Raw genomic sequence first — 27261 nt, 5'->3', positions numbered from 1 at the left:
GAGGACTACCCCTGTTCTTGTGACTGGTTGGAATGGACTCCCAGGGATCAACTATACCGTGGTTAGGGGATATATGTTGATAATAGAAACCACCCTTTTAGCTACCTGCCCACAGGTGCAGAAAACCCACACTTTTTTGGGGGTGGATTTCTGCACCAAAAACCGCATGTGTTACTTGCAGTTTTTGGTGCGGATTTTATAAAAAATGTTGCCCTGGTTCACACTGGGAATTTGCATTGCAGTTTCAATGCATTATCTTATCTACGCATTTAGAAGTGCAACTGTATGTGAAACTGGTGAATTGCTCAGGATAGTTTTACACTTTTGGCAGGGAACTCCGGATCCGGTAATGCTGGATAATACCGCCTTCCAGCCATACCCCTCGACTATAATGGGGGCCGGGCAGAGATTCGGCCGCTAGCTGGCAAATATATGCTGAGTCTTGGCCGTAAAGTTGCACACATCGTTTTTTTGCCCAGCCGATTCCCGGCATAGTCTGCAGGCGATTGTTGGGATGGATGTGTTCCTTCCCGGCAATCACCTGCTCGCTAGCGGGGGAGACCACTGCTATTACATGCAGACTAATGCTATCTATCACTAATGGCATCGCTCGTCCCCATACCGACTTGCCGGCAGCAGATTGTGATTACATGGCATGATCTTCCGCCGACAAATGCGGATTTTTAAACATGTTGAAAGACTCCAATAATTGGCGGCGGTATTACACTGCCAGATCATCGCTAACAAGCGTTCATATGAGCGATGATTTTGAAGATAGTCTGCAGGTGGAACACTGCAACAGATTTAGACCAAGAGCAGAATTTGTGAAACTGCAGAAAAGTCTAGATAACCCCCCTCAGAAAGAAAAATAAAGAAGCCCACCTGTGTGCGGCTTTTACAGGTGACACTGTGCACAAAACGCGCTCAAAGACATTCCTAGAACTATTTTTATTTGACAAAAGGTCTCGGCATTCGCAGCGGTGGGTGTAAACCTTACCTGGGGCTCCTGGACATTGTGCTCCGGATCTAATGCTGGTATTCACAGTAACATTTACTCACGGGATAATTGCCAAACAAAAGACATATAAATCGCTCACAAAAAATAAAAAAATAAAAAATGCATGTGTCACACTACATGATTTTCATTAAAAGGATCACATAAGCTGCTTATAAAGTAAAGGTGCTTTATCATATAGCTGTCTGCAAGCGGTGGGAGGGACCTCACCTAAAATAAACTTGAAAAATCAAACACTACTCCACCCAAGAAAAACGCCAAACCCAACTGTGCCTGAGCTGTCAAATCCTGACGTACTGTGTATTAACCATGACTAAGCCGCAGTGCTGAGCGTGTAACAATATCAGGAAAAATCAAGACTGCTGCAAGCTTGTACCGTCTTACCATGTCCTCCACAAAGACGCAGAACTTACTTCAGTGAGGGCCTTCCTGTCTGTAACCTTCCCAGATCCTAGCAGCTTCATAACGTTTTTAGCGCCTTCTGCCACTGCAAACTCTATCCTAAAATGATGCCGCAATTCTTCCATTCGGAGCTCAAGAGGACTAATCACAGGTTTTGCTGAAAGCATTGAAAAACAGCATTAGATAAATAAGAAATGGCCCTATGCTCAAATTAATCAAAAGGAGAAGATTTAGGGTATGTTTACGTCCCAGAAAATACATGTCGGATAAATTCCTTGTGCATCATCTGCAGAATTCGGAGCAGTAATCCAAAGGTTGACCCTCGGACTTTTGCTGCGGTTTTGTAGTTTGAATGCCTTGGTATTTAGGCCGTTCTTCCGTGTGAACCCTTTTGGTATGATATGTGCTGTCAAGCCACGTTAACCACACCACGGTTACTGCAAGAGGTTGGTAGCAAATATGACCTAACACCCCTATGGAAGAATTTCCATACAGGTGTCTCAAGTCCTCAAACGTTAAGCTGAGTGCAAGTCCTAAGGGAGCAGAGGATCACACAGGAACCCTTTGGTATTATTATTTTTTTTATGAGGTTGTTCACCCTGAAGGCAGTTTGGGCAGAACACCTAGCGTGGTCGGACCTGTGGAGGGAGATCATACATTTCTGATCCCAATCTCTGTGTTCTGGCTCCATTGCTCTCCCACTGCCTCTGCAGATCCTTATTCTCCCCGCGTCAACATCCGGTTTAACGTGGGTCATACGGCCACTGCAGCGGAGATGCGCTCTCAATGTGTCGTGTGATGCATGGGAGATATGTCACCGCTGCAGCAACCGAGTGACATCAAACCGGATCATGATGTGTGGAGAACAGATATCTGCAGTAGCGTCAGAGCTGCCAAGCCCAGCAGCTGGGATCAGGAAAGTATGATTCCCTCCACAGTTGTGGCCACGTTGGGGATATGCCAAAACGGCTTTAAATCCCTGTGTCAGTTTTGCCCAGCCTGACTCTGTCCCTTTGTTCTTGTGATATGATGGTGGGTCTCCGCAATAGAACGAACACCAATCACGCGCAGCAAAATGCCACCGATACTCAAGAGCAGTGTTGAGCAAACTTGTGTTTTAAGTTCGGTCAACACTACTCATGAGTAATCAACCCATGCAAACTTTCATCATTTAATTCATTAATGACTGATAATTTCTCCAGTGTGAGGACAGAAACCTCCATTACTGCAGAAGAGACACTGCTCTCGACTAGACAGCCAAACATCTAGTATGTACAGTTTTCTAAAGCTTTACCAGTGTCAAAGGAGGTTTCATTGGTCTGCTGCATGGCTTGAAGGATCTGCATGCGTATGACTTCAATCTTTGTTTTGCTGTCTTGAAGCATTTGCTGGGCAGTGCCAAGCATCTTTCTGTCCTGCAGAGAGAAGGACATTTGATAATGAACTACGGAAGTATTTTACACAACGATCACAGGCAAAAATCACCTTTCCTTCGTCTAGAGACAGCGATAGTCTCTGAGTCTGAAGCGCTGCAGCCCGGCCCCCAGTGCCTCCACAGGAGCAGCGCTGCGGCACTCAGTTCATTTTGCAGCAATCCCTTGACTAAAAAGCAAGAAGAGGCGGCATGCATTACCTCCAGTCCCAGCCCATGTCTGTCAGCAGTTTTGCATCAGCAAAACTGCACATGGACTCCCTTTAATTAAAAATTGTGTTCACATCAGAGAACATCCTTCCTACAATGTACCAGGTACCACATTCCAGATAAATACGATGCCTCGTGACAAGGAACATGAGCATGTACACCTCTAGAGCCATCCTTCCACAATGCCCAGATCATCGATGACGTTCCATCTGTATCGCTATCATTTTAACAGGAATGTGGTCTGGCATGAGCCGATGGTGAGAGATAGCAGCACTCCCGCGGCGTCCGCCTAAAAGACTAATGACACAGTTGCTGACAGCTGCTTCTTCTGTGACCCATATTCCATGACCATAATATAAGTATCTGGAATTTCAGGAAGCTGGGCAGTAAGGAGGTGGGGGGGACGGGGACCTATTGTAGGTGTACATCACTGAACCACTGGCTGCCAAACTGACATGAAATATTTCCTATACTTTCGGTATCATACACCCAATCACATCTTGACTTACTTTTGAGGGCCCATTTGAGTATGTCTGAATCATATTTTCGGCTCCCTGCTTCACTTTCAGCTCAATGTCTAACTGCTTCTGCAAAGCCCTCAGCCTTCCGTTGCTTGCAGATGAGCCGGAGTCGCTTTTTGGAGTGTCTGGTGTTTTGGGACAATCTGCAAGTGTCAAACGTATCAATGATTATAAAACTTTCCATTTACAGGATCTGGTCCCATACATTACGGATTTTACGTCACTCGTTTTCCAGCGGAAGAGGTTAATAAAAGTGTCAAGCTCATGGAACAAAAGAAGGAAAAAAATATATATAAATAAAAAAGAAAGACAGCTAAGTAGAAAGTAAATATGCTCAATGAGCGGTTAAGATTTGCAGTACAAACAGGAGCTGGACTCCGAAAGGACGGCTTCTAAGCCATACAAGACACCAGAAAGTGCCCCGGGCAACCAAAAGAAAGCTGCACAAGCATGGAAAGCTTCACCTTGCTAGACGGGTAAGGTCAGGTCAAAATGCCTCTTCAAGGTCCTTTTACATGGGCGGAGGATCGGAGCAATGAATCAGGGAAGTATAAACGCTCATTCATCGGAGTGATCATATCTTTCCTGCACACACAATCATCGCTGACAGCACATCGTCCTGTGGAAGGCGGCTACTGTCACATCTGTGTTCTTGCTGGATCAGTCATGGATCAGCAAAAAAAGCTTCTGTCGTGATGATACAAGCGGCTGCATCCGTTATGAACGGATCCGGTTGTGGCATCTCTAAAATAGCCATGATGGATCCGGCACTAAAATCATTGTAAGTCAATGGGTGCCGGGTCAGTTTTCTTGTGCGTCTGAGAAAAACGGATCCGGCACCATTGACTTACATTGTGTTTCATGTCGGATCAGTCTTGCTGCATTTTTTCTGTCCGGCATGGGAACGTACCCAAACTGAACGCATTCTGGTGCACTCCGTTCAGTTCAGTTTTGTCCCCATTGACGGACCTCAATACCGGATAGGAAAATAGCGCTGATGTGAAAGTAGCCTTAACAGGTATGTGCCACCAGCAAACACTGAATCTTCACAAGGAGGAATGATCGCGGTCGTGATCATTTGTCTCCATATAGAGGAAGTGGTTGCTGCTAGTGTTGAGCGAAATGGGTTTCGGATACAGCAGTTTGAAAACTTAATTTACAATATAGCCTCCAAACTTCCGCTAAATGTATAGTCTGCGATCTTGCTGCAAATATCAGGACACTTGCTTCGTCTGGCGTCTATGATGTGACACTTCGGTTATGTGCATAAAGGACAGTCAAAAATCCGAAGCTGAACGCATTATCGAAGCACAGTTCAGCTTTTGACACGGTCATTTATGCACATAACCAAAGTGTCACATCATAGACGCGAGACAAAGCAAGTGTCCTGATATTTGCAGCAAGATCGCAAAGGCCTCCGCGCAGCCCATTCATTTTACGGTAGTACGGCGGCTATATTGTTAATGAAGTTTTCAAACTAATCAGGTTCGGATACAGTAGTTCGAACCGGTTTCACTCACTACTAGTTGCTGCAAGTAAGTCCAGATATCACACCTCTGACAACGATCTGGGATTTATCGGGAATGTTTGGACTAGGGCTGAAACGATAACTCGATTGACACACAAAAAAATAAATCAATCAATCAATCATGTGACCACAGACTGGGAGTGAAGCGCTTGCTATTAGTCACCGCTTCGTCGTCACCCGCGCTGCACTGTCCTCCTGTCACATAAGGGTGCACTCTGACCTGACTGTGTGTGACGTCAGGACGTGCAGCGCGCGGAGAAGATGAAGGAGCCGTGGAGTGGCGCCCCTACAGGAGAGGTAAGTATTTTATTTCACTGGCGCTGGAGAAATAGCTAGTAAGGAAGGGGGGGGGGGGCGCGGGGGGGTGTCACCCAAGCTGGTGGCACTGAGGGGGCGGATGAGTTTTTCTTATTTTTCTTTAAAAAAAAAAAACTCTTACTTAGTTTTTTTGTTATTAGAGTACTCGATTACAAAAATAGGTCGATAGTCGCAGCCCTAGTTTGGACTGTTTCCAATAACTGACTGATGTCGGATAAGAGCAGGTCCCAGATGTTGGTCCCACACATCTCCAGAACAGGCTCCCTAAAAACAGCCAAGCACTGGTGCCAATTTCTGAAAGTTCAAGTCATTTGCTTCTTTAAACTAAGCCAATGGAGGCCTCATACAGCATCTGTATAGTCCACACACTGGTCCCCTACATGGCATAGGGGCCGCTAAAGTAGTTCTTCAGTAGTTAGAATCCTACGGCTCAAAATTCCAGGTTGGAGTCATAAGAAGGGGTTTAGTCAGACCCAAATTTCAGGATTTGAAGGGCATCTGTCAGCAGATTTGTACCTTTGAAACTGGCTGAGGCTACTTTCACACTGGCGTTTTGGCTTTCTGTTTCCGAGATCCGTTCAGGGCTCTCACAAGCGGTCCAAAAGGGATCAGTTTTGCCCTAATGCATTCTGAATGGAAAAGGATTCGCTCAGAATGCATCAGTTTGCCTCCGATCAGTCTCCATTCCGCTTTGGTGTCCGTCTGGCGAAACTGAGCCAAAAGGATCTGTTCTGACACACAATGTAAGTCACTGGGGACGGATCTGACAATAGAAAACAGATCAGTCTCCCATCGACTTTCAATGGTGTTCAAGACGGATCGGTCTTGGCTATGTTACAGATAATACAAGCGGATCCGTTCTGTACAGATGCAGACGGTTGTATAACCTGAACGGATCCGTCTGTGCAGCTCAATGACGGACCTGCACCAAACGCGAGTGTGAAAGTAGCCTGACCTGTTACATGTGCGCTTGGCAGCTGAAGGCATCGGTGTTGGTCCCATGTTGCACTTCTGAGAAAAATGTATGTAAATGAGCCTCTAGGAGCAACGGGGGCGTTGCAGTTACACCGAGGCTCTGCTCTCTGGAACTGTTGCGCCATCTACACTTTAACCCACAGATCCAGGCAGTTTAAAACGTGATGACGCCTGGCCCTGACTTCTGCTAAAATTAAAGCGGAGAGGGAGCGGCAGTTGCAGAGAGAGCAGAGCCTCTAGGTGTAACGGTAACGCCCCCGTTGCTCCTAGAGGGTCATTTGCATATATTAAAACATAGTTTTTCTCAGCAATGTGGACACATATGAACATGGGACCAGCACAGATGTCTTCAGCTGCCAAGTGCACATGTAACAGGTCAGACAGTGTCATAGGTACAAAACTGCTGACAGATGGCCTTTCAACGAAATTAGGCAGAGATGCTGTAAAAAAAACTTGGATGGGACTGAATCTTAAAAACCTACGTGCAAAAAAAAAAAAAAGCACGAATGTAACAAACCTTGTGAACTACTTAAAAAAAAAAAAAAAAAAACACAAGGCCGTGTAATCCAAATCATCCAATGCCCAGCTCGGACTCTTGTGGGAAGAAGCTACCTTTTCTCGGTTTATTTTAATTCGAGTGTATGAAGATTTATGCTGGATTACACAGAGATTATCGTTTACGTATATTCATCCATACAGATACACGGCCGGCATCAGGGAAAGAAAATCCACAGCACACAAAGAAAAACATTCATACGTAAAAGAAATCTTCAAACTTGGAAATCTCTATATACAATGGGGGTCATTTATCAAACTGGTGTAAAGTAAACCTGATTTAGTTGCCTATAGCAACCAATCAGATTCCACCTTTCATTTCCTAAAGGAGCAGAAAAAATATATATATATAAAATGTGGATTCCGATAGGTTGCTACGGGTAATGAAGTCATTTCTACTTTACATCAGTTTGAGTCTCTAGAGCCTCAGTCATATGTAGATGTGTACTTCAAAGGGGACCTGTCACCTAAAAATGCAATGCAATCTGAAAGCACCACTTATAGAGCAGGAGGAGCCGAGCGGATTGATATATATAGTTTTATGGGAAAAGATTCAGTAAACCTTGGAAGAAATGGATCTAAATGAGCTCTTAACAAGCTCGGCCTCTAATGCCACCAGATATAAGGCAGCTATCCTATAAGCCAATGTTCGACCCATTTTAAAGGGATTGGGTCAGCAGAATTAACCCTATTAAGCTAGCTGACATTAGCGATGTGCTAATGTCAGCTAAACCTAACTAGCCTATTCCTACTTTTATCTATGCCCCCATTACGTCAGGAATCTAACTTTTATAATATGCGGGGTGGGGAGGGGGCGTTGTCCCCCTGCTCCTAGAGGCTCCGTTTTCCCACCTTTGTCGCCTCCCTCCAAGTCCGTTCAGTATTCGGTGCAGGCGCGGTGAGAAAGCTGGCAGACTGTGAGCATCTTTCTCTCACCGCACCTGCGCTTAATGCTGAACGGCGCGAGATGTCACCAAAACACAGGGGTGGCAGACGGATGCAAGCGCTGCCTGGCCCTGTCAATTAGGACTTGGAGGGAGGCAACAAAAGGTGGGAGAACAGAGCCTCTAGGAGCAGGAACATGCACATCGCCAATGTCAGCTAGCTTAATAGGGTTAAATCTGGTGACAGAAACCCTTTAAGCCAGTACTCTGTCCTATGTACCGATGAGGGGCAATCAGCCTAAAACAGCTGTCTGCAGATGAGATGCTGTCTTATTTAATAGCCGAGTCATGTTTAAAGGCCTATTTAAAAGGGTCAAACATTGACTTCTAGGATAGCTGCCTTACATCTGGTGACATTTGAGGCCGAGCTTGTTAGGAGGGATGCAAATGAACTCCTTTCTTCCCAGAATTCATGAGGAGCATGTATGACCTAGAAGCCTTCTCACGCCAATTAAGGCGCTCTCTCCAAGGAGAGATCGTACCCCCCAAATCAGTAAAATTTGTGCGTTTACATTTCTGTGCTTAGGAGTGATGTGGGCGCCGGTACTACTCCGTCACTGCCATTCTCTGTATGCTTCGGCAAGCGGAGTAAGCAGTCAGTGAATGATGGGACTGCCCGACACCTAAGCAGAGAAAGTGCAGAGGCTTAAAGGGGACATAAACCTTTGCTGAAAGCATGGACGGTCCAGCAGCGCTGTTCGGAGCACTACAGCTTCCATCGGCTCAGCTTTTCCAGCATGTGGAGTACGGATTCACAGAAACTACATAGGATCCATGCTCCGCACACGGACCTGAGAAGCACAGGTGCACCAACCGTGATTTCAGTAAAAGGTTTAGGTTCCCTTTAAATATTAAAACTATATATCAATCTGCTCATCTCCTCCGGCTCTATAACATGCCACCGGCAGCAGATTGCACTGCATTTCATGCCGACAGGTTCTCCTAATCCTTGTTTCATAATAGGCCGCTAATAATCTGCATTACTAATAAAAGAACACAATAAACAGAAATAAAAAACTGAAAAAAAAAAACATGTTCAGTCTCATCCTGAAATCCCAGGAGAGAAAGCCAAGCATCCACTCATTGATTTCCTCTTAAAATGAAGGACAGTCACGTCGTAAACCGCAAATGACTCATTTGTACAGATGGTGCTTCATTCAAGGCCGATCAAAATGTCCACAAAAGTATCTTTAGCATAAAGGCTCGTTCACCCCGGCCAATTATCAGCACTGGTTGCTCGTTACTGAGCAATCGTAACTGGTAGTTTTGGAGGATGAACAAGACCCTTTTATGCGGGCCTACGACGGGGGAAATTATCGGGGCTGAGAGTTAGCACTGGCGCCGCCGATCCCTCGTTCATCAGGTGACTGCATCTTTTAGTCATCAGATGTCCGTGGGCAGCACCTCGTGGGGACGGGAGACTGCAGTAGCTGTAGTTCATCTCCCATGCAGAAGGGATGAGTGCGGCATGTAAATGCAGCTCTACCTCAGGCCAAAGATCAGGCAAATCTAGGGAATGAATGGTTCGTGCCTGTGCAACTGCCTCAAGGGTGTACGTACAAGGGCCGACCCTCAGGGCAATGAACCAGTCAACCCCGATAATTGCCTGCTCTTTCAGCTACATTTTCATACAGCAATCATCTCCTCCGTATGGGGGATAAACAATCACTGGGGGAGGAGATATCAAGGCGTTCATTCCAAAATTGCATAAAAAAAAAAAAAAAAAAAGGCTTTCTGGGCTTATGCACACAAATGTACTTTCTCTCCGTGTCCGTTTCGTTTCTTTTGCGGAACCATTTATTCCAATGGGTCCGCAAAACCAACAGAAGTTACTCCGTGTGCATTCCGTGTTCATATATCCGTTCTGCAAAAACATAGAAAGTGTCCCATTTTTTTTCCGCATTACGAACAAGGATAGGACTGTTCTTTTCAGGGGCCAGCTATTCCACAAAATACGGAATGCACACGGACGTCATCCATATTTTTGCGCACTGCAAAATACATACTGTCGTGTGCATGAGCCCTTAGCTGCATAAGTTTAGCCACCTTTTTGCGTTTTTATATAATTTACTTAGGTTTTTTTTAAGTAGGTGGGAAAGTGGATGTGGTTATCTGTTTAAAGAGTATCAATGGCCTGGGCGGGGCTAAGCTCTGTTCACTTGAATAGTGGGGCCCGCGGTAAACAGTGAGAAGGCCACAGCACTACTGCCAGCGCCGCTGCCTTCTCAAACAGCTGATCGGCAGGGGTCCCGGGTGTCAGACCCCCACTGATCAGATGATCTATCCAGAGGATAGATCAGTTTAAAAAAAAAAAAAAAAGTGTTAGGTTCATGGATGTGTCAAATATAACAAACAATGTGCAACATTTGATAAATTTGGAGCAAAATCCAATAACTCAAACTCAAGCAAAACAGACATCAAATATTACCCCGATAAATCCCCCCCCCAGGGCTACGTGCCGCATGACAGGTGCAATCGCAGGGCTAACAGCAATTCACTCATTTGTTGAGTGACCGATGGGACCTTAACACCAGGCAATTACTGGCAATGAGCGTTTGTACAACCGTCCAGGTCCCACATAAAAGGGACCTAACAACTGCTGCTGATCTCCGACAGTCATGACCCCATTAAAGTCATTATCAGCAGTTGACGACTGTATGGCGGACATACCTGGCAGATCCTCAGCTTCCCGCACCACGATGTGTGCATTTATTTCTTGCAGGCTGTTATGGAGCTCTTCTAGTTTTTTGTTGGATTTTTTTAATATATTATCCACATATGCCAAATTCTTTTTGTCCGTCGTAACCTTGCGCAGGTTTTCGGCTCCTTCTTTAATTTTAAGTTCTTTTCTAATTTCACGCTTGATCTGGTCTTTTATTTCATCCAAATTTGGCTGTGTGAGAGGATCGGAAAAATCTAGTTTCTGATTAATACCCATGGGTTCGGGAGCCATGAGGGTTCTGGTGTCCTATAAAATAAGAATAAAACCGTGTCAGAGGGATAATCCTTAAAAACAGGAGGAAAGGGCACAGGTTAGTACATCGGCTTCATCTAGGATTCTAGGCTAGATTTCCTGTACACAACGTGAACATAACCTGACGCAACGCAAATGGTCTCGGTCATTTCCAGCATCCAGGAGGTCCTCCTCGGGATCCACCACAAATATTCAGTCAAAACTTCATTGATTCAGATGCCCGGTAACCACCACACAACACAGAAATGGTGCTTCATGCATGTAAATTTTTTTTTTTTATTGATTCTTTTGATGGAGTCATAAAGTTGGTATCAGTAAAACGGATCCATTAGTCGCCGTCTGTTTGATGGATCAGTTTTATTGTTTCATTCATTTTTCTTTTATAGAAAGGAAATGACGACTACTTTTTCTATTTCAGGAGCCATTAAAATACATAGAAGGCAATTTATCAGGAGGTGGATATTTAAAGCGTCACAGAACTTTTTGATATGTCAGAGAGAGACAAAGGTTTTGATCGGTGGGAGCCTGAGCGCAGAGACCCCCCCCCCCCCCGATCGCTAGAATGATTAGAGATGCGCTCATATAGGACACGGAATTGAGACGGGCCCATAGACTCCAGCAGCGAGAACAGAGAGCGCTCTATGCGAGTGCTTCTCTCTCCTCGCTCTAACGATCAGTGGGGGTCTCAGCATTCAGACCCTCACCGTTTAAAACCTCTGATCAGTCGCTATGACATATTGAAAGTATTTTTTAAGCTCAGTGACAATTTAAAGCCGATGTAATTTGTGCCACATTTATCAAATTTTGCACAATATTTGATACATAGGGAGCATTCGTAACACTTCTCTTTAGATATTAACTCCACTTTCTACGATGTTTCTTTAATTGAAGTTTGCAACAAATTTAGCGACTTTTTAAAAAGTTGCAGTTTATAAATCAACTCGGCAGGCTAACCATGGCCACTGTTCATAACTGGAAGGGAGTGTTTTGCAACACATTATGTATCGCTACTCCCGAAAAAGTCCGGACTATTAAAATATTTAAAAATATATATCTCCTATGCGGTGAAAGCTGTAAGAGGGAAAAAATAAAATAAAAACACACGCAATTCCCCCAAAAAACAGGATAGGACTGTTCCATTATGGGCCAGACATTCCATAAAAATGCGTAATGTACGCTGCTTTTTTGGCATTTTTTTGTGTGGTATCGAATATCGCAATACTTTTTTATGGTATTAAAATCGAATCAAAATTTTGGTATAGTGACATATGACATACATATACACACACACACAGAAGATCACCACGGGCGTACCTTCTCAGCACTGAAAACGCGCTCTCACGGTACACGGTGCTGTAATCCAATGAGCTCATACCCTGAATATGTATCGGGGTGACTCCAGCCACAATCGGATTAAAATTCGTTCAGAAGAACGGCCTCCTCTATTCAACATTCACTTCAGGCCAGTTTCTGCTGTGAACACTTGACGAAACCGTCCATTAATATTTAATAGCCGAGGATCTGGTATCCCGGGCGTCACATTTCATGCTCTCTAACATACCGTAAATGCATGAAGGAAACCACCTGTAGTCGTAGAGGGGCGGCTCCTAACACCGATGCCTGCAGCCAAAAATATAAGATGCTTAGAAGGAAGCCTGCAGAACACACAGAGGACGTCTTCTACATCTACTGCAGGCTTGGTGTGGGACCTTCCAGGCTCAGAAACATCAAACTGCCGACTACAATATAATGGCGCATCTAAACGGAAGCGGCAATAATATCTTCAGCACCTGCAACCTGTAGAGGACACCGGGCGGTCTGATGAGGGGCATGATCACAACTGTTAACTACCAAGTGTTGGATTGTCCGGTCTTGGAACAAAGAATGAACCTTGCATTGCATACGAGTGTGCGGTCTGCTGGCTATATTAAAGGGGATGTCCAGGTGTTTAATACAGATGACCTTTCCCCAGGATAAGCCATCAGTATAGGATCGATGGGGGTCCGACACCTGCCACCCTTGACAATAAGCTGTTTGAAGTGGCCATTGTACTCAGTGAGCCCAACGGCCTCGTCTTAGGCCAGGGACGTCACGTTCATCAGTCCCATGGCCTAGACCAGTGACGGCTAACCTCTGGCACTCCAGCTGTGGTTTAACTACGACTCCCAGCATGCTCCATTCATTTCTGTGGAGTTCTGAGAACAGCCAAGCAAGTGTGCATCTTGGGAGTTGTAGTTTTACCACCAGCTGGAGTGCCGGAGGTTAGCCATCACAGGCCTAGGCCCAGCTCAGCCCTATTCAAGTGAATGGGCCTGGGCTGCAGTATCAAGCACAGCCACTATACATTGTATGGCGCTGTGCTTGGCGAGCTGCGAGGAGGCCACAGCTTTGACCAGAATGCAAACAGAAAATCAGTAAGGATAGGGATACACAGAAACGTGCGTCACGTGACAAAACGGGAACTACACTGCGACATTTTTTTTGTAATGATAGACTATGACGTCACCCCATGACAGTGACCGTCGCAAAAAAAAAAAAATCCAACTTGGATGGATTTTATGGGACTGTCGTGTCGCAGTGCGACACTATTGACCATCATTATATTAAAAAAGGTTGCGCAAAATGACGCCATGTAGCCCTAGCCCAGGGATCAGCAACCTTTGGCCCTCCCAGCACGCAAACATGCTTTGTTGTGCTTCTAACTCCCACAGAAGTGAATGGAGCACTCTGGGGGTTGTAGTTTCAGAACAGCTGGAGGTTGCTGATCCCTGGCCTAGGCTAAGGGTGCCGGTCACTACTATGATCTCCGGGGGTCCGATACAGAGGATAGGCCATCGATATCAGGCAATGTCATGTCGGTTGGTACCAGGCAGAAAACGGTCAGATTGCAGAGATGCAGAAGGCAGGTTGCTATATTGGAGACATTCCTTTGCCATTACCTAGTCCATAGGGGCTGATCCAGTGGTTTATGTACAGAACGTCTAATAATAGTCACGTCTGGGAACAATCCGCCCGCTGCCGAGCCTCCTGCCACTGCCTGCTATAGAAGAGTCCGTGGGGCACATGTACTCACCGACTTGCCACTATTTAAAGCATTAAAGAGTCGCACGTCCCCTTTTTTAACCGGCCATGCGACAATACGTAGTCACACAGCTGTTTTTACGCCGTGTCCGCCAGTTGGGTGTGTCGTGGGCTATGCCAGGGCTGGAAACAGGCGCAAATGTTAGAGAAAAGCTATGCCAGCCCCTGGCATATCGGTTTTTACACCAGGCGCAAGGACTGCCACCGTTTTTTTTTTAGCAATCCACTTTGGGAAATAGTGCGATTGCTGGGGGTCCCATCTAGCGGACATTTATGGCAGTGCAGTAGGAATGCCCCTTTATAGAGTGCACACAACGATCAGGGACAGGGTGATGTACAGAGATGATGCTGCGGCGTTCCACTGCTGGCAGGTATACCACGTCTAACCCACTGCTGAAACACAGCCAGGTCAGATTTCTGGGCATACTGAAAGTCTCCATCATTGAGCACAGGGTGCAGCACAAGCACTGGATGGGTCCTATAGAGCCCGATGGACGGGGTATCCCTTTAGGTCGTCTCTATACAGGACAGATACGCTGCAGCATTTTACAGCAAAGTGGATGAGATTCAAAGGAAAATCTTCATCATTAATTGATCCACAGCCAAAACTGTGCCCCAGTATGGCCGCACCCTTAGCATATATATATATTTTGTTTTTATGGTTTAACACCTACCAATGATCTGTCACCTCACCCAACATGTCTGCTACAGCAAATGCTTGTACTCCCATGAAATAATTATGGGGCAACTTTTCTTAGTACGCTGCAGGGTGACTTTCCTCTATTATTCCTCCTAGAAATTTATGAATACAATTTCCCTCGTCATAGGGGTCTGTCCTTACACGTTCCGATACGGTCTAGCATAGGCTGGAAATGCGCTGAACTGCTGACACGCTGTTGTCAACGTATTCATAAACTACTAGTAGGAATAATAGATGAACGGCAAAAGATTACTTACTAAAGCAAACATGTCAGGAGTGGTGAAGGGTCCCCTTTAAAAGCAGCCTGCTACATATACAGACAAAACAGTAAGCCTTAATGTGAACACAGCCTTCGGGGACTTAAAGGGGATCTCTCACCTCAGCAAATGGCATTTGAAAGCACCAGAGTAAAAATACTCCTCGGACCATTTTTGAGAAGTATTTTTAGCCGAGGAGAAGTACGGAAAATTGTAGTTATTCATATATATACTACGTAGGCTTATATAACATTAAGGGGTTGGTATTCATGCAGGGAAACCATTACCAGTCTTCCCTATAACGTCTTCCATGCAGAATTAGCAAATTGTGACCATTTAAAATTTCTATCTCTCAGAAGATTGAATCCCTACCTTTCTTTAAAGCACCAAATCTGTCATGTAGGGATCGGAGCAGTAGACTGTGCAAAACTCAATGCGGCTGTGGCAGGGGGCAGTGGCGGCTGTGGCAGGGGGCAGTGGCGGCTGTGGCAGGGGGCAGTGGCAGGGGGCAGTGGCGGCTGTGGCAGGGGGCAGTGGAAACCATTACCAGTCTTCCCTATAACGTCTTCCATGCAGAATTGTGACCATTTAAAATTTCTCTCTCTCAGAAGATTGAATCCCTACCTTTCTTTAAAGCACCAAATCTGTGCCAAAGGGGGCAGTAGCGGGCTGGCGGCTGTGGCAGGGGGCAGTAGCGGCCTGGCGGCTGTGGCAGGGGGCAGTGGCGGCTGTGGCAGGGGGCAGTGGAAACCATTACCAGTCTTCCCTATAACGTCTTCCATGCAGAATTGTGACCATTTAAAATTTCTCTCTCTCAGAATATTGAATCCCTACCTTTCTTTAAAGCACCAAATCTGTGCCAAAGGGGGCAGTAGCGGCCTGGCGGCTGTGGCAGGGGGCAGTAGCGGCCTGGCGGCTGTGGCAGGGGGCAGTAGCGGCCTGGCGGCTGTGGCAGGGGGCAGTAGCGGCCTGGCGGCTGTGGCAGGGGGCAGTAGCGGCCTGGCGGCTGTGGCAGGGGGCAGTAGCGGCCTGGCGGCTGTGGCAGGGGGCAGTAGCGGCCTGGCGGCTGTGGCAGGGGGCAGTAGCGGCCTGGCGGCTGTGGCAGGGGGCAGTAGCGGCCTGGCGGCTGTGGCAGGGGGCAGTAGCGGCCTGGCGGCTGTGGCAGGGGGCAGTAGCGGCCTGGCGGCTGTGGCAGGGGGCAGTAGCGGCCTGGCGGCTGTGGCAGGGGGCAGTAGCGGCCTGGCGGCTGTGGCAGGGGGCAGTAGCGGCCTGGCGGCTGTGGCAGGGGGCAGTAGCGGCCTGGCGGCTGTGGCAGGGGGCAGTAGCGGCCTGGCGGCTGTGGCAGGGGGCAGTAGCGGCCTGGCGGCTGTGGCAGGGGGCAGTAGCGGCCTGGCGGCTGTGGCAGGGGGCAGTAGCGGCCTGGCGGCTGTGGCAGGGGGCAGTAGCGGCCTGGCGGCTGTGGCAGGGGGCAGTAGTGGCCTGGCGGCTGTGGCAGGGGGCAGTAGCGGCCTGGCGGCTGTGGCAGGGGGCAGTAGCCGCCTGGGACGAATGCATTTATAGGACAGTCTTATACACAATATAGCGGACTGTTGCACAGTATAATGTACCCCATCGTCTTCTCTGTGATGCGCCATACAGGAAAATAGACCTCTGGTCCTTGGTACATAGAGAAACTAATAGCCAAGAGGCTAAAGAAAACCCTGCTTCTGACCCTTATGTTAAATCATAACTTTCTGATTGCTCTGATACCTAAACACCAAAAGGAAAAAAATAATTTTAAAAACCTGCTGTTTCTCTAGGCGACCTTATGTTGATAGTAGTGTTAGGGCTCTTTCACACTTGCGTTGTCCACTTTCTCCACTTGCCGGAATTACACGCCGGATCCGGAAAAACGCAAGTGAACTGCAGGCATTTGAAGACGGATCCATCTTCAAAATGCGTTCAGTGTTACTATGGCAGCCAGGACATAGTAGTAGTGGGGAGCGGGGGAGCAGTATGCTTACAGTCCGTGCGGCTCCCGGGGCGCTCCAGAATGACGTCAGAGCGCCCCATGCGCGTGGGGCGCCCTGACGTCACTATGGAGCGCCCCGGGAGCCGCACGGACGGTAAGTATACTGCTCCCCCGCTCCCCACTACACTTTACCATGGCTGCCAGGACTTTAGAGTCCCGGCAGCCATGGTAACCATTCAGAAAAAGCTAAACGCCGGATCCGGCAATGCGCCGAAACGACGTTTAGCTTAAGGCCGGATCCGGATTAATGCCTTTCAATGGGCATTAATTCCGGATCCGGCCTTGCGGCAAGTCTTCAGGATTTTTGGCTGGAGCAAAAAGCGCAGCATGCTGCGGTATTTTCTCCGGCCAAAAAAACGTTCCGGATTTCACTCCATTCAGAATGCATTAGGATAAAACTGATCAGGATTCTTCCGGCACAGAGCCCCGACGACGGAAGAAAAGAACGCAAGTGTGAAAGAGCCCTAAGTCTCAAGGGTCTATAAAAGTAGGGTACCTGTTTTTATAGACCCTTGATACTATTAACATGATACTGACAAATCAGCAGCCTCCTCTCTAATAACAAAGCTCTGTTCTGTGAGGAGCTTTGCGATTGGATGTCTGTGCCGGTCACAGCGCTCGGTGCGCTCATGAATGGCAGTGAAATCATCGTGCGTATTCATACGCATCAGACGTTTTTTTAAGGGAGTAAAACTGCCTGTACAGGCGTCTATATTGTGATTTTCCATATTGCGTATGGCAAATACGAGGTGGCCAGGTTGGGAGATGCTGCACATGTGTGCCTAAGAGCACCCCTCCACAGTCACAGCCACCAGAGAGGCTAGGGCTTTTTCCTACAGTGTACAAGCACGACCACCACTGCTGGATTGCAGGGTGGTCATAACCCGTGGATAGGAGCGGTGTATAATGTGATGGAAAAATGAATTAATCCAGCAAAGGAGGAAATATGGAGAATCACAATACACTAGTAAGTGCCTTGTATTAACTTTCTCTACATGATAAATGCAATTTCCTGAAGTGAGACAACGGCGGCATATCGCTAAGATATGTCCCCATTGTCTTATAGGTACGGGTCCCACCGCTGGGGCCCGCACCTATATCGAGAACGGTGGTGGCTGGAGGACTCCGGTCCGGCCACCACCAAGCAGACTCCCCATAGAAGAAGTGAATGGGAGCGTACCGCTCATGCGCAGCCCCCGCTCCCATTCATTTCTATGGGGCCGACGGAAATTGCCGAGCCCCATAGAAAATGAATAGAGGGCGGCTGCGCATGCACAGTGCGCCCTCCTTGACTTGTGGGGCTCCAATCTCGATATAGATGCGGGTCCCTGTGGTGGGACACGCACCTATAAAACAATGGGGGCATATCCTAGTGATATGCCCCCATTGTCCTTGATGAGACAACCCCTTTAAGGGTAACTGTCATATTTTTTTATTTGATTTGCTAGGTTATTAGAGCTAGGGAGGGATGTATACCTGAGTTAGTCTGTCAATGAGTGTCAAAAGATCTGTAATTACCTTATAATAACTATTAATGTCTCCTGTCCCTATCCGCTGCTCCCTTAAAAGACAGTTGCTATGGGTCATCTGTCTCCGGCTAAGGCTACTTTCACACTTGCGCTTGATCGGATCCGTTCTGAACGGATCCGATCATATTAATGCAGACGGAGGCTCCGTTCAGTACGGATCCGTCTGCATTAATAACTTTAAAAAAATTCGCAAGTGCGCAAGTAGCCTGCGCGGATCCGTTCAGACTTTCAATGTAAAGTCAATGGGGGACGGATCCGCTTGAAGATTGAGCCATATGGTGACATCTTCAAGCGGATCCGTTCCCATTGACTTACATTGTAAGTCTGAACGGATCCGCACGCCTCCGCACGGCCAGGCGGACACCCGAACGCTGCAAGCAGCGTTCAGCTGTCCGCCTGTCCGTGCGGAGGCGAGCGGAGCGGAGGCTGAACGCCGCCAGACTGATGCAGTCTGAGCGGATCCGCATCCATTCAGACTGCATCAGGGCTGGACGGAGGCGTTCGGGTCCGCTCGTGAGCTCCGTTCAAACGGAGCTCACGAGCGGACCCGAACGCTAGTGTGAAAGTAGCCTAAGAAGAAAGGAAGACAGAGGGGCGGTCCTCCACACTGCATGCCTGCATTAGGCTTCAGAGCGAGGAGGCGTGTCTCAGTAATCCAATCTGATTGGCTGGCAGGAAGCTGCTGGCTACAGCAAGTGTGTATGGGAAGTGAGGGAAAGCAGTTATGGCCTCAGAGAACTGGCAGAGGAGCCATCTTGAGAAGGTCCTCATAATGTAGGATTGAAAACAGCCGTAACTAAGGGGGAAACTCAAGAAACACTGTGGTAAGTGAAGAAACTAAAGATTGCTTTATGAATAATGGTGATGCAGCAGTAACAACCATCTCTTTGGCATAAAACTGTCACACAAGCCTGTTTTTGTGACTTTTTAAACACCCATGTGACAATATTTGTGGGAGTTTTTTACGCCGTGTTTGACACAAAGGAGTGTTGAGGGAGCAGCAGGGATGTGCCAGCACCCCGGCCAATTTACTAATGTTACACCAAGAAAGGGGTGTAAAAGCTGCCAAAAACCTATGGCACAAAGACTACCAAAGACGTGCCTAATTAATGACGAGGCGCACGCCTCGTCATAAATCAGGGAGCGTCTTCCAGCAGCAAAACCGGCGTAAAAGGTACTAAAAACACCATCAAAACAATGATGGTCTTAGTAAATGACTCCCTAAGTTTATAGGACACGGACGTGCCTGGTCTGAAAGATAACCTGCCGTCAGGCATGAGGAACACGTGGGTCACAGACTTTATAGGACACCTCACCAAACAGACGTAATGCAAGACAAGTCTCTTCAGAAACGGCTGCTGTCCGTAAAATGGGCAGCACACCATATCCCGGCATTAGTCAGCCCGGGCACAGTACACAGGAGAAGCATGCAGAGCCGTCCAGGAAGCCTCCAACCTGATGCATGCAGCCCGCCGCTCACCAAACTTTTGACATGTCAGAGGTTTTGATTGGTGGGGGCTCAGATACTGAGACCCATCCCCGGCTGCTGCAGCCAAGAGCCGGGCCCCCTCTGATTCTGATCATCACATAGCTGAAGACGATATAAACTGCTCTGGATGACAAGGAGCTTGCAAAGGCTCAACATCTCAAAAACAAAGGCTCCTTATCCCTGGCGTCTGAGACTCATCCACGTAAGCAGAGTAATGTGAAGGATGTGAGATTAATTAGAAGGTGTCTCCTCAGGGCTACATCATTTCCTTGCCTGTTCCTGTCTAATCTTTAAGGAAACCAATCAGGAAGGTGTTTGTATCATGGGAAGCAGCCCCATAGGCCTTTACTGGATCCTCTCCTCACTTGCCTCTGGAAACTCAAGATCAACTGTACAAAGTGCCTACGACGTGTATGAAATATTTATTTATATATAGATACACACACATATACATACACACACACACACACACACATATACATACATACATACACACACACACACATACACATACACACACACACATATACATACACACACACACACACACACACAACACATATACGTACACCACACACACATATACACACATATACATACACAAACACACATATACATACACACACACAATATACATACACACACACACAATATACATACACACACCTATACATACCACACATATACATACACATACACACACACACATATACATACACGACCCTGGGCCGACAAGTAGTCGGATCGCAATGAGCTCTCCAAGCAATATTAGGTTATGTTCACACACCAGCATCATCATGCAGATTTCAGCGTGGAATCCACTCCCCGTGGGTTTGATGGGAAATCTGCGCCGGTGTTAGTTTGAGATGAATAGGTTGCAGATTCGGCGCAGTATCCACGGCAGGTTAGTCAGACATGGATAATTCGTGTGCAGATTTGCAGCATCGCAAACCTGCAAATCAGTGTTGAGAATTAAAGGGTCAGCCACGGATTTCTATCATGGATTCATTTGCAAATCCACAGCAGCTTTTTCCACAAATGAAATCATGTGTTTATGGACACTTAGGCCTCGTCCACATTTCCGTGAAAAAAAAAACAAAAAACGTACATGTCATCCGTGAGTCCGTTTTTACCATCTGTATGTCATCTGTAATTCACTGACGTTGCTCAGCTGAAAATTTATTTCCATAGAACCTCCCATTAGTCTTCAGTTAACGGATGCCAACCGCATTGTGCCCGTGATTTTTGACGGATCAAAGTAGTGCATGTCTCCGTAATTATTTTACTGACCGAACAGACACATTTAAATCAATGGGCACGTGAGCCGTCTCTGGAAATGTCAGCACACATCAGTTAAACAGAAATGTGGACAATGCCTTGGTGGACAAGATCCGTGGTTTGCAGACCATAAAACGGATACAGTCAGTCATAGGCCTGAAAAAAAATTAAAAATACATTTTCATGGTAGGCGACTATTAAAAATGTTGCCTCATTTTGGCCTCTGCGGTTTCTAGGCTTCACAGTACGCAGCAGCAGCAGAAGGCTGTTCTCCTGTAAATCAGACTGGCTGACATCACGTTCTCCAGTCCTTCTCGGACCTCTTGAATGATCTTCTAAACTGATTTAGGCTACATGTACACGACCGTATGTGTTTCGCGGGCCGCAAAAAAAAAGAATAAGGGATAACATCCGTTTTTTTTTTTGTTTTGCGGATCCATTGTAACAATGCTGAAAACAGACAAGTATAGGACGTTCTATTTTTTTTTTGCAGGGCTACGGAACGGACATACTGCTGATGTGGACTGCGGGGCTACGGAACAGCAAAACTATACACAGTTTTACTCCTAGATCCCGCTGTTTTCATGAGCTTTACCTGTACAAGCCTTGCGGACAAAAATCTATTAAAAAAAAAAAAAAAAAAAAAAAAAAAACTGTGGCAACCACAAAACTGTGTGCGGTTTCGGAGCACGGTCAGTCCAGTGAAAAGAAAACTTATGCTCAGGATAAAGCTAAACTTGGAAGTGGTCATAAATCAGCTTAAAAGAAGGTAGTGGGGGGGCTGGAGACAATGGAGTCCTCGGGCAGATTTATCACAGAGCAGTATTCTGCAGCTGCTATGTACAGTGAAACAAATGCTGCAGAAGTCAAATAGGTTTTTGTTAAAAAAAAATTGCACTATTATAAAAAGGTTTTTAGCTCCAAACATATTTAATAAAAAAAATACTAAATAAACATACTGAAGCATTTTTTTCCTCTATTATTCCGGACAGAATCCAATCAGTACAGTCGCACTGTGTAGGGACCTATCGTATTGACAGGGGCATGGTAACTCAGTTACCAATCCATTCATACATTTCCAGGACAAATAACTGAGGAACAGCACAATACATAGCGCCAGAGTTGCAATTTCATGGGGAATACAAAAGATCTGTCAGGTGAGCCATCAAATGGGGCTTATTATAACAGTGGACTAAAACTAAACGACCATTTTATGTATGACCAGGGCCCTGCTTAGTCATCAGAGCATTTTATACGGCATTATAAATGCACACATATAGCCAACCCCATGGAGCTCTACAGCAGGATGATAGACTACCCCCTACTAGACGTGTAGAATAAAAGAACACAGCTATGAGTCTCCCGCACAGACAACGGGCCAGTGGCGTGAAATGAGAATGCGCATATTTCCCAGCTGAGTAATCGGCGCTCTGGTAGGAGGCAGGTTAAAAAAGCAGAATTTACATTCAGAAATGTTAGTAACCAAAGCGTTCTGGATTGCAGTTACTGGAATAGCTTTCATGTCTAAAGACATGGGCTGTGATTCAGATTTCGTTTAAATCCTGGGATTCTGGCTTGAGCGGAGCAGACTAATGTCAGTCTGGTGCGGCTGGGATTCCTGCTGCCAGCTATTTGTTCGACATCTACGGCCAATATCAAACCCCAGAACAAAGTGCTAATTATGAGGAACGTCCAACGTTTGTCTGAGCAGCTCTGACCCGGTGCCGCACCGCTGCTGGGGGAACGGCATGCACCAAGGCCAGCGACCGGGGAATAACGCCGAATGATCCACACAAGTCAGCTTACATATGGAGGAAGAAAAAAAATAACTAAAAAAAAAAAAGTTTACTGTAAAGTCAATCTGCATTTATAGACAAGTGTGGGATTTTGGGGAATTTTAAAGAGGTATTCCCATTTCAGACAATGGAGGCATACCGCTGGGACCCGCAGCTACAACTACAACAAAGCGGGGAGTGCTGTGGCTGGAGGACCCCGGATTTCCTGGGGTCCGTCCACCACCAATCGCTGCTCCCATAGAAGTGAATGGGAGTGCACCGCGCACGCGCGGCCCATGCTCCCATTCATTTCTAAGGCGCAGACCTCAGTTCATTTCCTGGCTCCGTTCTCAGTGTAGGTGTGGGTGCCAGCGGTTGGACCCGCACCTTTCAGACAATGGGGGGCATATCCTAGCGATATGCCCCCATTGTCTGAGATTGGAAAACCCCTTTAAAGGGGATGGTCCATCCTTTTGATTGAGTGATTGCCTTCCCTTAGCATAAGCCATCACTAGCTGATCCGCGGGGGTCCAATACCATACACCCCCTCTGATCAGCTACTCAGGTGTAGCTCCATCAACAGAAGTCGGCACTGAAAGTACACAGCTCCGTCAACCTTGTAGTGGGGGGAGACTTCTTACTAGGGTGATGCTCGATGGAGGTGTGAGCAGTGGACCGTTGATCAGCTAGTAAAAAAAAAAAAAAAAAAAAAAAAAAAAAGGGTTGGAATTCTGCAAAACTCAGCATGTAAGTGCTTCCCCTGCTGGCCTATATACAGGCTTGCAGAGGCTACTTTTGGGTAGTGTACTTCTGGATGAGAGACTGTTGACTTCGGATCAGATGCGGACCAAAAATATGGTGGTGTGGAGCCTTAGGAGGTGTTGGGAGCTGTGTTTACATGAGGGCACAAACACACAGCAAACAGTCTGCGGGCAGCCCAGACAGACCACCAGAAGAGAGGATAGTCTGATTCACCAACAAGCACAACTGTTCTGATGTCCTCAATCCAGACACAGGTGGCACCTTTGCTACCCACCTCTGTCTCTGCCTGGACCATTTCCAGGCAATCAGCAGAAGGAAATTTCATGTCATGGTGTCCATTACTTGTCCTGCCACCGACAGACAGCCACCGCCGCCTTAGTTTGCTTTGGTGTCGTGAACGATAAACTTGCGCTGTTACGGACCGGAACCGTATCATCTTTAGTGATCAGGTTCAGTTTGCGCTCAGATGATGGCCGGGTTAGAGTATGGCGGCCTTGTGGGGAGCACTTCAATCCTGCCTTTGCTGTGGAGGGGCACACTGCCCCAACTGCTGGAGTAGTGATTTGAGGAGCCATCACATACGACAGTCGGTCACCGCTAGGAGTGATATGAGGGACAATAACACAATAGCATAATGTGCAAGACATCGTGCGGCCACGTGATACCTCACATGGCAGGGCTTCCAACTGTCTCTGCCAGATCACGACACTTCCTTGGCTGCCCGGTCACCAGATATATTGCCAATCGAGCATTTATGGCACCAGCTGGGACGCCAGCTTCGTCAACCTACGAAGTGTGCAGACCTACAGGCCCCGCTGCATCATCTGTGGGCAAATGTGCCACAGGATACTGTACCGGTATGCCTCCATGCCCAACCCCATCTCATCTGGCGTCAAGGCTAGAGGCAGCACAACAGGGTCCTACAGCCTCCTTTCCATTGTACAGTTTCCCACGATAAACGTATCCTTTCGCCCTAATATTGCAATCACTTACTTACATGGTCATTACATTCACACATCAGAAGAAAGCTTCATTCAATTCCAACAACTCCTTCCTGGGGCGTCATTTTCTTTTGTCACCATATGTATTACTCCTGAAATCTAGTGTCTGCCAGGGATTATTATAATTTTACCATAATTGGATACAAATTCTAAAATTCTGTATATACACACACACACAATACCTTGTGCCTATCTCTAGACAATGCGGCCCCCCATGGCCACCTGTCACAACCCGGTGACAGCTGCTCCTTTACTTCTCCCCTGAAGTGCTTCCTTTTAAAGCTCCTTACAACAGCTGTCCGGCTTGCCTTATTAATATGGCCCTTTTCATATGTATACGGATGAAGAAATTTACTGCTAGGTAAAGCGATCCAATTCCAGAAGGGATAAAATAGATTAAAATATACAATTAAAAAGCCAGCAGAAGAGGTCATTCATAGATTCCTCGCGATCAGCCTGAACGCCCTAATTTACCACGGAAATGTATATGAATGTAGATTTGCAGAATCCTGTGCAGAGATTTCCGGAACCCCCCATGACATGCACCATCTGAATCACTCCATGTGCTGAGGAAGACTTGGAATAAAGGCTCCTGCCCTCCGAATATATATACACAATCTGCGAGTAGTACAGAGCCGCAACAGGGGACCTACATGGGGCCATTACTGTACCCTCTGTAGGCCACTGCTTTCAAACATACGAATACAGGGCTTTGTGACCCCTGTCAGATTCTGAATAGTGGCAGCATACGCCACGATATAGGGAGAATCTCTCTACACGTGGCATATCAGCACACAGAGGTCATCAGAATACAATCTGCCGTTGTTTTATTCCCCCATCTACCCCTCTGTCCTACTGCTTTAGGGCATCTGTCAGCAGTTTTGTACCTATGAAACTGGCTGACCTGTTGCTGCTGAGGCATCCGTGTTTGGTCCAATGTTCTTATGCGCCTGCATTGCTGAGAAAAATAAAAGTTTTAATACATACAAATGAGCCTGTAGGAGCAAAGGGGCCTTGCCATTACACCTAAGGCCTCCTGCACACGACCGTATGGCTTTTTCAGTGTTTTGCGGTCCGTTTTTTATAGATCCGCTGTTCCGTTTTTGGTTTCCGTTGTGTTTCCGTTTCTGTTCCATTTTTCCGTATGGCATATACAGTAATTACATAGATAAAATTGGGCTGGGCATAACATTTTCAATAGATGGTTCCACAAAAAATGGAATGGAAACAGAAGACATACGGATGCATTTCCGTATGTGTTCCGTTTTTTTTGCGGACCCATTGACTTGAATGGAGCCACGGAACGTGATTTGCGGGCAATAATAGGACATGCTCTATCTTTAAACGGAATGAAAAAAATGGAAATACAGAAACGGAATGCATACGGAGTACATTCCGTTTTTTTTTTTTTTTGCGGAACCATTGAAATGAATGGTTCCGTATACGGAACTCAAAAAACAGCCAGTAAACAGGGGGGGGGGACGGTCGTGTGCAGGAGGTCTAAGGCTACTTTCACACTCGCGTTTTGGGCGGATCCGTCATGGAACGGCAAAAACGGATCCGTTACAATAATACAACGGCATGCATCCGTCATGAACAGATCCATTTGTATTATCTGTAACATGTTCATGATGGATCCGTCTTGGTTTCCAATGAAAGTCAATGGGAGACGAATCAGTATTCTATTTTGCCAGAGAAAACGGATCCGTCCCCATCGACTTGCATTGTGTGCCAGGACGGATCGGTTTTGTCAATCGGACAGCAAAACGCTGCAGGCAGCGTTCTAGTGTCCGGCTCCAGATCGGAATGGAGACGGAACGGAGGAAAACTGATGCATTCTGAGGGGATCCTTTCCATTCGGAATGCATTAGGGCAAAACTGATCCATTTTGGACCGCTGGTGAGAGCCCAGGACGGATCTCAAACAGAAAGTCAAAACGCCAGTGTCTGCAACTGCGGTTCCTTCTCTACTTTGATTGACAGGACCAGGCAGGCATGATGATGCTTTCACTACCTGGCCCTGTCAAAGTGCAGAGGGTGCAGAAGTTTCAGAAACACCAAAGCCTCCAGGTGTAACGGCAACGCCCCCGTTGCTCCTAGAAGGTCATTTGCATATATTAAAACTTCATTTTTCTCAGCAATGCAGACACGTATGAACATGGGACCAAGACAGATGCCATCAGCTGCCAAGTGCACATGTAATAGCTTAGGCAGACTTTAGAAAGGTCACGGCACTATCGAACTTCAATCCAAAAAACAGTGTTTTATTATTACACCAAAAAATTCATTGCTGAATTTTTGGGTGTAATAATAAAACACAGTTTTTTGGATTGAAGTTAGAGAGTGCCGTGACCTTTCTAAAGTCTGTCTACGTTTTTGGGGGGTCCCTGAGGCCGGGACCCGACGCCACGAGCACCGCCGCCAGTAGTGAATTGCTTTCAAGTAAGTGGTGCTGTCCTACTCTATTATTTTTTTTTCTTTCTTTCATGTAATAGCTTAGCCAGT

At 46.8% G+C, this 27261-nt stretch overlaps 1 protein-coding gene across 1 annotated transcript in view; it reads right to left on the bottom strand.

Moving 5' to 3' along the window:
- The window catches only part of PKN2 (protein kinase N2), a 110966-nt gene that overhangs the window by 33136 nt on the left and 50569 nt on the right, over positions 1 to 27261 (bottom strand). The window contains exons 3-6 of the mRNA XM_044301530.1: positions 10571 to 10868; positions 3569 to 3723; positions 2712 to 2832; positions 1429 to 1574 (exon numbers count right to left, since the gene is read on the bottom strand). Coding sequence (XP_044157465.1) covers positions 1429 to 1574; positions 2712 to 2832; positions 3569 to 3723; positions 10571 to 10868 — 720 coding nt within the window. The remainder of the gene's footprint in view (positions 1 to 1428; positions 1575 to 2711; positions 2833 to 3568; positions 3724 to 10570; positions 10869 to 27261) is intronic.

This window comes from Bufo gargarizans, chromosome 7 (assembly GCF_014858855.1).
Source record: "Bufo gargarizans isolate SCDJY-AF-19 chromosome 7, ASM1485885v1, whole genome shotgun sequence".
NCBI classification, from domain to species: domain Eukaryota; kingdom Metazoa; phylum Chordata; class Amphibia; order Anura; family Bufonidae; genus Bufo; species Bufo gargarizans.
This window is presented reverse-complemented; position numbering and strand designations above follow the sequence as displayed.